General features: G+C 37.2%; 1 protein-coding gene across 1 annotated transcript; it reads left to right on the top strand.

The window, feature by feature from the left end:
* Positions 1 to 351: 351 nt before the first annotated feature.
* Positions 352 to 10,596, top strand: ZNF670 (zinc finger protein 670). The gene is given in 4 exon segments (XM_032242081.1): positions 352 to 601; positions 7,394 to 7,520; positions 8,059 to 8,119; positions 8,477 to 10,596. Coding segments are annotated over 4 exon segments (1,335 nt in total). The 5' UTR covers positions 352 to 433; the 3' UTR covers positions 9,456 to 10,596.
* Positions 10,597 to 10,832: the final 236 nt, after the last annotated feature.

Genomic DNA, 10,832 nt, shown 5'->3' with positions numbered 1-10,832 from the left:
AAAGACTTGGAACGAACCCAAATTCCCATCAGTGTTAGACTGGATAAAGAAAATGTGGCATATTTACACCATGAAATACTATGCAGCCTTAAAATAAGATGAGTTCATGTTTTTTGCAGATACATGGGTGAATCTGGAAACCATCATCTCAGCAAACTGACAAGAAAACCAAACACCACATGTTCTCACTCATAAGTGGGTGTTGAACTATGAGAACACATGGACACAGGGAGGGGAACATCACACACCAGGGCTTCTCGGGGGCTAGGGGATAGGTGAGGGATAGCATTAGGAGGAATACCTAATGTAGATGACGGGGTGATGGATGCAGCAAACCACCATGGCACCTATGTAACAAATCTGCACGTTCTGCACATGTACCTCAGAACTTAAAGTATAAAACAAAATCCAAGGTATTCAGGCAAAAATTAGCATGATTGATAGAAGAATACCTTGCATCTCAGTACTGACGTTGAATGTAAATGGCCTCAATACTTCACTTAAAAGATACAGAATGACAGAATGGCTGAGAATTAACCAACCAAGTATCTACTGTCTTCAAGAGACTCATCTAACACATAAGGATTCACATAGACTAAAGGTAAAGGAGTGAAAAAAGATACTCCATGCAGATGAACCCCAAAAGGGAGCAAGAGTAGCTATTCTTGTATCAGACAATACAAACTTGAAAGCAACAGCAATTAAAAAAAGAAAGGATCATTATATAATGTGATAAAAAGACTCATCGAATAGTAAAATATCACAGTCCTCAATCTCTATACATCTAACACTGGAGCTTCCAAAGTTATAAAACAATTACTGTTAGACCTAAAAAGTGAGATAGATGGGAACACAATAACAGTGGGGGACTTTCATACTCCACTGACAACACTACACAGATTAAGACAGAAAGTCAACAAGTAAACAATGGGCTTGACTGTATTCTAGAACAAATGGACTTAAAAGATATTTACAGAACATTCTATTCAACAACTACAGAGTACACATCAGCACATGGAACATTCCCTAACATAGACCATATGATAGGCCATAAAACAGGTGCCATTAAATTTAAGAAAATCAAAATCATATCAAGTACTCTTTTAGACCACAATGGAGTGTAATTGGAAATCAACTCCAGAAGGAACACAAAAACAATGCAAGTACATGGAAATTAAATAATCTGCTCCTGAATGATTGTTGGGGCAATAGTGAAATCAAGGTGGAAACTTAAACACTTTTTGGACTGAATGATAATGGTGATACAACTTACCAAAACCTCTGAGATACAGCAAAAGTGGTGCTATGACAAAAGTTTATATCATTAAATGCCTACATCAAAAAGTCTGAAAGAGTACAAACATTCTAAGGTTAATCCTGAAAGAACCAGAGAAAGAAGGACAAACCAAACCCAAACCCAGCAGAATAAAAGAAGTAACAAAAGATCAGAGCAAAACTAAATGAAATTGAAACAAAACTTACAAAATATAAATGAAACAAAAAGGTGGTTCTTTGATAAGAGAAACAAAATTGATAGACCTTTAGTGAGATTAATCAAGAAGAGAAAATCTAGTTATTAGAAATGAAATGGGAGATATTACAAACAATATGACAGAAGTAGAAAAGATCACTAAGGCTACTTTCAACACCTTTATGTGCACAAACTAGAAAACCTAAAGGAGATTTATGAATTCCAAAGTATAAAACTCTCCTAGATTAAATCAGAAATAAATAGAAACTCTGAACAGACCAATAACAAGGAGCAGCACTGAGATGGTGACATGGTTTGGCTGTCCCCCACCCAATATCTCTTCTTGAATTAGAGACCAGGTGGAGGTAACTGTTTTCACGAGATCTGACGGTTTGATGTTTGGCAAGTTTCTCCTTCAGTCATTCTTCCTACCACCATGTGAAGAAGCTCCCTTTTGCCTTCCGCCATGATTGTGTTTCCTGAGGCCTTCCCAGCCATGTGGAACTGTGAGTCAATTAAATGTGTTTCTTTTATAAATCACTGAGTCTTGGCTGGGTGCAATGTCTCACGCTTGTAATCCCAGCACTTTGGGAGGCTGAGGCAGGCGTATCACCTGAGGTTGGGAGTTCGATACCAGCCTGACCAATGTGGAGAAACCTTGTTTCTACTAAAACTACAAAATTACCTGGGCTTGGTGGTGCATGCCTGTAATCACAGCTACTTGGGAGGCTGAGGCAGGGGAAACACTTGAACCCGGGAGGTGCAGGTTGCAGTGAGCCAAGATCGTGGCTTTGTTCTCCAGCCTGGGCAACAAGAGCAAAACTTTGTCTTAAAAAAAAAAGAGAAAAAAGAAAAATCACATTATCAGATAAATTAGTGTCTGGCATTTTCATATAGCAATGTGAGAGTGGACTAATACAGTAAATCTGTAGAAAGTGGGGTGGTGCTATAAAGATACCTGAATATGTGGAAGTAACTTTGGAACTGGGTAACAGGCAGAGGTTGGAACAATTTGGAGGGCTCAGAAGAACACAGGAAGTTGTGGGTAAGTTTAGAACTTTCTTTTTTTAAAAAAAATTTATGTATTTTACTTTAGGGGCATACTATATCTGGCATTTCTCCCCATGTTATCCCTCTCTGCAGTACATTGAAATTCAGAGAGATGAATTTGAGTATCTGGCTGAAGAAATTTCCAAAAAGCAAAGCATTCAAGAAGTGACTTAGATGCTCTTAAAAGCACTTAGTTTTATGCATTCAAAAAAAGATGGTTTGAAATTGAAACAGGTTTAAAAGGGAAGCAGAGGCTAATAGTTTTGAAAATGCAGCCTGGTGATGTGATAGTAAAGAAAAACCCATTTTCTGAGGAAAAATTCAAGCCAGCTGCAGAAATTTTTATAAGTAATGAGGATCTAAATGTTGACTGCCAAGACAATGGGGAAAATGTCTTCAGGACATGTCAGAGGTCTTTATAGCATTCCCTCCTAACACATGGTTGAAAGCATAGGAGAAAAAATAATTTCATGATCCAGGCTCAGTGCCTTGCTGCTTGGGACTTGGGGCTGTGTCCTAGCTATGGCTAAACCCTGAGTGTACAGCTTCCCAGGGTTCAAGCCCCAAGCCTTGGCAGCTTTCACTTGGTGTTGAGCCTATGGGTGCACAGAAGTTAAGAATTGAGGTTTGGAGACCTCCACTGTGATTTTAGAGGATGTATGGAAATGCCCGGATGTCTAGGCAGAAGTTTGCTGCAGTGGCATAGCTCATGTGGAGAACCTATGGTAAGGCAGTGTGGAAAGGAAATGTGGTTTTGGAATCCCCACACAAAGCCCCCGTTGTGACACTGCCTAGTGGAGCTGTGAGAAGACAGCCACCCTCCTGCAGGCCCCAGAATGGTAGATTCACTGACAGCTTGCACCATGCACCTGGAAAAATCACAGACAATGCCACCTTGTGAAAGCAGCCAGGAAGGGGGCAGTACCCAGCAAAACCATAGAGGTGGAGCTGCCCAAGGCTGTGGTAGCCCACCTCTTGCATCAGCATGGCCTGGATGTGAGACATACAGTTAAAGAGATAATTTTGGACCATTAAGGTTTTACTGCCCTGCTGGATTTTGGACTTGCATGGGCCCAGTAGCCCCTTTGTTTTGGCCCATTTCTCCCATTTGGAACAGGTGTATTTAGCCAATGCATCTACCCCCATTTTATCTAGGAGATAAATGATTTTATTTTACCGGCTCATAGATGGAAGGAACTTGTCTTCGATGAGATTTTAGACTTGGACTTGTAGGATAATGCTGGACTTAGTTAAGGTTTGGGAGGATTGTTTTGTTCACAACAAAAAAAATTGTTTTAAAATGTGAGGATATGAGATGTGGGAGGGGCCAGGAGTGAAGTGATATGGTTTGTCTGTGTCCCCAGCCAAAATCTCATCTTGAATTTGTGTTCATAATCCCCACGTTTCGAGGAGAAGACCAGGTGGAGGTAACTGAATCATGGGGCTGGTTTCCTTTATGCTGTTCTTGTGATAGTGAGTTTCTAGGCGATCTGATGGATTTTAAGTGTTTGGGAAGTTCCTCCTTTGGTCATTCTCCTTCATGCTGCCTTGTGAAAAAGGTGCCTCACTTCCCCTTTGCCTTCTGCCATGATTGTAAGTTTCCTGAAACCTTCCCAGCCATGTAGAACTGGGAGTCAAAGCTCTTTCATTTATATATTAATCTAGTCTCAGATATTTCCTTATAGCAATGTGAGAATAGACTAATACGGATGGTAGTTTTTATTTTTATTTTTATTTTTTTTTTAGTGAAGAATTTTATTTTGCTTTATTAATCCTCACAGTATTTTAAAAGGCAAGCTGTAAATCTAATAATATTTGATTGTTAGAAATTTGTGACATCATGAGTATACTTCTATTTTTTCTCTTGGCCTTTTTCTTTCTTGAGCCTGTCAGAGATTTACTGCCTATGGCTAAGTTCAAATGACAGATTTTGCGTGGGAGTCTTAGGATTCCAGTATGAATCCCACTCTCTCACCTACAGTTTCAGTCATCGCAACAGTGATCCAGAACTCTTACAGCAGGTAATTAGGATGCAGTTTGAACTTATCCCGACAATACGGATGGTAGCTTTTAAAAATTACCAACAAACAAGTGTCCAGGACCAGATGGATTCACAGCCAAATTCTATCAAACATTAAAAAAAAAAATTCCAATCCTATTGACACTGTTTGAAAAGGTAGACAAAGAGCAGATTCTCTCGATCATTCTGTGAAGCCAGCAGCACTCTAATACCAAAATCAGGAAAGGACGTAACAAAGAAAACTACAGACCAGTATCCCTGATGAACATAGATGCAAAAATCCTCAACCAAATACCGAATCCAACAGCATATCACAAAGACAATCCACTATGATCAAGTGGGTTTCATAGCAGTGCAGCAGGATGGTTTAACATATCCAAGTCAGTAAGTGTGATACACCACGTAAAGAGAATCCAAAACAGAAATCACAGGATCATCTGAATAGATGCAGAAAAAGTATTTGATAAAATTTAGTATTTATTTAAAATTAGAGCCCTCAGCAAAATCAGCATAGAAGGGACACACCTTAAGGTAATAAAAGCCATCTATGACATGCCCACAGCCAACATTATATTGAATGAGGAAAAGTTGAAAGCATTTTTCCTTGAGAACTGGAACATGACAAGGATGCACACTTTCACCACTTCTATTCATTGTAACTGTGGAAATTTTCTACAGAGCATTCAGACAAGAATGAAATATAGGGCATCCAAATTGGTGAAGTGGGAGTCAAACTGTCACTGTTCGCTGATGTTATGATCATATCCCTAGAAAATCCCAGACATTCATTTAGAAACCTCCTATATCTGATAAATTCAGTAAAGTTTTAGGATACAAAATCAATGTACACAAGTTGTAGCACTGCTATACACCAACGTCGACCATGCCTAGAATCAAATCAAGAACTCAACTTTTTTGGACAGCTGGGAGGAAAAAAAAAACAACAACATTTGGGAATAATACGTAACCAAGGAAGTGAAAGGTCTCTACAAGGAAAACTACAAAACACTGCTGAAAGAAATCACAAGTGATACAAACAAATGGAAATACATCCCATGATCATGGATGGGTACAGTCAATATTGTAAAAATGACCATACTACCAAAAGCAGTCTACACCTTCAATACAGTTCCCATCAAAATCACACTATCATTCTTCACAGAGGTAGAAAAAATTCTAAAATTCATATGGAACCAAAAAGGAGCTCAAATAACCAAAGCAAGATGAAATAAAAAGAACAAATCTGGAGGCATCACTTTACCTGACTTCAAAGTGTACTACAAGGCTATAGTCCCCACAACAGCATGGTACTTTTAGAAAAGTAGACACCCAAACTGATGGAACAGAATACAAAACCCAGAAATGAAGCCAAATACAGCCAACTGATCTTCCATAAACCAAACAAAACCATAAAGTGGGGAAAAGACACCCTATTAAACAAATGTTGCTGGAATAATTGGCAAGCCACATGTAGAAGAATGAAACTGCAATACACGCAATATGAAAGAATTAGTATGAAGAGTAAAAATGAACACTATTTAAAAATGAGAAAATATGCAAAGCATACTAACATGAAAGAACATCTATTTTTTTAAAAAGTCAATTTTCTTGGAAATGAGAAAATAGAAAATAAAATGACAGTTATATGACATTTGATATTGACTAGAAGAAAAAATCAATTTCTCACTTTTAATTGTTATCCAATAGAAATTATAAAATTGTTAGGCCGTGTACAGTGTTTCATACCTGTAATCCCAATACTTTGGGAGGCAGAGGCAGGCAGAGCACCTGACATTGGGAGTTTGAGACCAGCCTGACCAACAGGGAGAAACCCTGTCTTAGCTGGGCATGGTGGCGCATGCCTGTAGTCCCAGCTACTTGGGAAGCTGAGGCAGGAGAATCACGTGAATCCAGGAGCTGGAGGTTGCAGTGAGCTGAGACTGTGCAATTACACTTCAGCCTGGGCAACAGGAGAAAAACTCTGCCTCTCTCCCCCTCACCCCCCCATACATATAATGTTTTGTATTATTAACGATAAATTATCACTTTATAACTGGATTCAACTTGGTCTGGAGTAAACTACCTTCAAGCTTCCAAATATTCTCTTATTTTAATCACACTCATGCCTCATTTCTCCAATTAACAAGTTGTAACAACATGTGAAATTACTGTTTACTAAGAATGCTCATTAGAGACTTAATGCTCAGAGTGTTATTTAGGGCTGATCCCCTGGGTCCCACTGTAAGAAATAAAGTAGGCTTTCAGAAACAAAATAAAACTAGGGTTCAGCTTATAATACATTGTTTGCATAAGATTGTTAACACATTTTGAACCACTCACTTAGGGTGATGAGATCCCTAAGAAAATCTTTTCTCACACCAAAATATCTGACTTCGTGAGCAGATATTTCTAAGGACATATAGTCTTAATACTAACTGTTGTACACAAAAGATAGCATGACTTTGTGAGCAGGTATTTCTAATGATATGTAGTCTAAGACTTAATACTTTTATGCACAACAGATGGCGTGACTTTGTTATGAGAGGCCTTCAAAGGAAACTCTTAAACATTGAAATTAGGGGTGACCTCATTTGTTACAGCACTGTTTATTCCCTGAACCTGCCAAATGAGAAAGGTGTTTCTACTCTGCTGTTGACTTTCTGAAGTTTCATTTTAGCATGAGGAATGTTGCTTGGGAAGCACTAAGTGCAGACAGAGTAAAGTTCTGATGTCCAAGTCATGAAAGAAGTGTTTGAAGTCTGCAGAATTATGGCAAGATTTTATGAGATGAGTATAGACTTTAGTACCGTCTGTCTTAAGTCATCCTCCTCTTGACTTGTGGGATATTCCAGTATTCAGTGTCATTTGAAGATGTGGCTGTGACCTTTACCCAGGAGGAGTGGGCTTTGCTGGATCTTTCTCAAAAGAGTCTCTACAGAGATGGGATGCAGGACATCTTCAGGAACCTGGCTTCTGTAGGTAAGAATAACAATTTTTCATGTAGTTGAATAGAAAACAAGTGTTTTGGGTGGGTGTGGTGGCTCACAACTGTAATCTCAGCACTTTGGAAGACAGAGGTGGGTGGATCACCTGAGGTCAGGAGTTTGAGACCAGCCCGGCCAACATGGCAAAACCCCGTCTCTATGAAAAAAATACCAAAATTAGCCAGGTTTGGTGGCAAGAGCCTGTAATCCCAGCTACTTGGGAGACTGAGACAGGTGAATTGCTTGAACCCAGGAAGCAGAGGTTGCAGTGAACTGAGATTGAGCCACTGCACTCCAGCTTGGGCAACAGAGCAAGACAGGAAGGAAGGGAGGGAAGGAGGGAGCGAGGGGAACAGGAGGGAGGGAGGGTGGGTTTCTTGGTCATGAATGTTGTTTCCTGATTTGACATGTGGAAAGGGGATACTTTGTGAAAAAACCTAGATGTGGTCACAGTGTACAATGAACCTTGCATCTAGCAGTTTTTAAAGTTTCATATCATTCATAATAATCTTACGGATGTATGTACATTTTAGGAAACAAGTCAGAAAACCAGAATATGCAAGATGACTTCAAAAGTCCTGTGAGAAATCTAAGGTAATTTGTATTCACAATAAAAAATGCCCTTAAGGGAATCTTAGCATGTCATGGGTTTTTAAAACAACCACTAGAAATGTTATTTATTTTCAGAAAATTCTCAGCAAAAATGCACCTGAATGTAATATCAATGTTGAATATTTTCTGAATATTTTACTTGGAAGCACCAGTAAGAAACTGTACATGTGACTGTCACAGTTATGATAATAGTTATGGGGGACCCATGTCTTACAGTAATGAATTCATTTACTTTAAAACAATTCAGACATGGCAGGAAACTTGCATTTTTCCTGGTATTAATAGCAATGTAAATCATGGATAAATGTACCATTAATCATGTATTTATTATTTTTACAGCAGTCATATGGTAGAGAGATTGTTTGAAATTGAAGAAGGCAGTCAATATGGAGAAGCCTTCAACCAGGATTCAAATTTTAATCTGAATAAGAAAATTTCTACCGGAGTAAAGCCATATGAATGCAATGTGTGTGGAAAAGTCTTCATATGTCATTCAGCCCTTCATAGGCACATCATATCTCATACTGGAAACAAACTATTTGAGTGTGTGGAATATCCAGAGAAGTTATATAAATGCAAACAATGTGGGAAGGCCTTTATCTCTCTCAAAAGTGTTGACAGACACATGGTAACACACACTAGTAATTGACCTTATAAGAGTACAGTATATGAGAAGCCTTTTGATTTTTCCAGTGTATTTCAAATGCCTCAGAGCACTTACACTGGAGAGAAAACATATAAATGTAAACATTGTGATAAAGCCTTCAATTATTCAAGTTATCTTCATGAACATGAAAGGACTCATACTGGAGAAAAACCTTATGCATGTAAGAAATGTGGTAAATCATTCACTTTTTCCAGTTCTCTTCAACAACATGGAAGATCTCATACTGGAGAGAAACCCTATGAATGTAAGGAATGTGGCAAAGCCTTCAGTTGTTCCACTTATTTGGGAATACATGAAAGAACTCATACTGGAGAAAAACCCTATGAATGTATAAAATGTGGCAAAGCCTTTAGATGTTCCAGAGTCCTTAGAGTACGTGAAAGGACTCACAGTGGAGAAAAGCCCTATGAATGTAAGCAATGTGGTAAAGCCTTCAAATATTCTAGTAACCTTTGTGAGCATGAAAGAACTCATACTGAAGTGAAACCTTATGGATGTAAGAAATGTGGTAAGTTATTTACTTTTTCCAGTGCCCTTCGAAGCCATGAAAGGACTCATACTGGAGTAAAACCCTACGAATGTAAGAAATGTGGTAAAGCTTTCAGTTGTTCCAGTTCCCTTCAAAAACATGAAAGATCTTATATGTGGTAAACAACAACAACACGCATCTATGTGAGAAGTGTGTTAAAGTGTTCAGATATTCTAATTTCATTAGAACATGTGAAAAAATTAAAAACTCACACTAGAGAGGAACCCAAAACATGTAAGGACTGTTAGACTGTATGCAATTTTCCTAGTTCCCTTCTAAAACATAGAAGAACCCATACTGGGAAAGAACCTCATAAAATGCAAGAAATGTTTTAAAGCATTTAAGTTTTCCAGTCACTTTCAAATATATAAAATAATTCACAATGGATAAAAACATTGTAATTTTCAGAAATGTAAAGACCTCAGTTTTTCCATTCTTTTTAAAATAAAGCTTACAAGTTAGAAAGTTTTTTAATTTTTTGAAATCATAGAAGGACTCAGCGGAGAAAAGCCTTATGAATGTAAATACATGCCAATTCCATTTGAAGACATGGAAGAACTAATTTCTGAGAACCATATGAATATAGAGTGTTGGAATGCCCTTATTTCTCAAATATCTATTGAAAAATACATGATAACATACATTGGAGATGGACCTGGTAAGTAAAAGCACACTGAGGTAAAACCCTGGTTGTTTGAGAAAATACAGGAAAGTTTTTAACAGTTACTTCAAAAGACAAGTGAAAACTATTGGAATGAAATCCTGTAAATACAGGTAAATAGAAAAGTATGATGAAATTATTGCATAATACTCAAAAGTTTATAAATGTTATACTAGTTATATTTTTATCAATTGTTAAACAAGGTGATTTTCAATTGTTTTACAAGGAATCATTGAGTTGAGAATTCCATAGATAAGCCATAGTACATGAGTTTAATAGGCATTTTTTTTTTCTCATCCATTAACATGATTGTTGTCTCTTCATTAAAAAATTTATTGGATCCCTAGGCTGAGTTGAAATATATTTCTAAATGTAGGCAATTTTAATTTTCATTTAGTTATTTGTTTTCTAATTAATGGATCATTAAAAAATGAGTTTTTAATTATTGGAAATTTCTTACTGATCTTATGTGGCAAGTTTTGGTTATTCCTCACCCATTTTGTGTGTGTGCATGCGGGTATGTATGTGTGTGTGTATATAGATACGTATATGTGTGTATATATGTTTTATCTTTTTATGGAAAAAACTGCTTTTTTTGTTGTAAAGATTTTCTATTTTCTTTGCTAATAAAAAATAAAATTTTATAATTAATTTTAAAAATTAATAAAAAATATAAAATGCACATAATTTGCAAGTATGTGAATTTTATTATATAGTCTCATGCATTATTATTTTCGTTTTGTTTCCTTTTGTCATTATTTTTGGCTACTTGCATAGTTCACTTTTTTTTAAAAATTATGTTTTTAGAGATAGGGTCTCACTCTGTCAGCTAGGCTGA

Source organism: Sapajus apella, unplaced genomic scaffold (assembly GCF_009761245.1).
Source record: "Sapajus apella isolate SASKATOON/1434 unplaced genomic scaffold, GSC_monkey_1.0 scaffold49, whole genome shotgun sequence".
NCBI lineage: Eukaryota > Metazoa > Chordata > Mammalia > Primates > Cebidae > Sapajus > Sapajus apella.
This window is presented reverse-complemented; position numbering and strand designations above follow the sequence as displayed.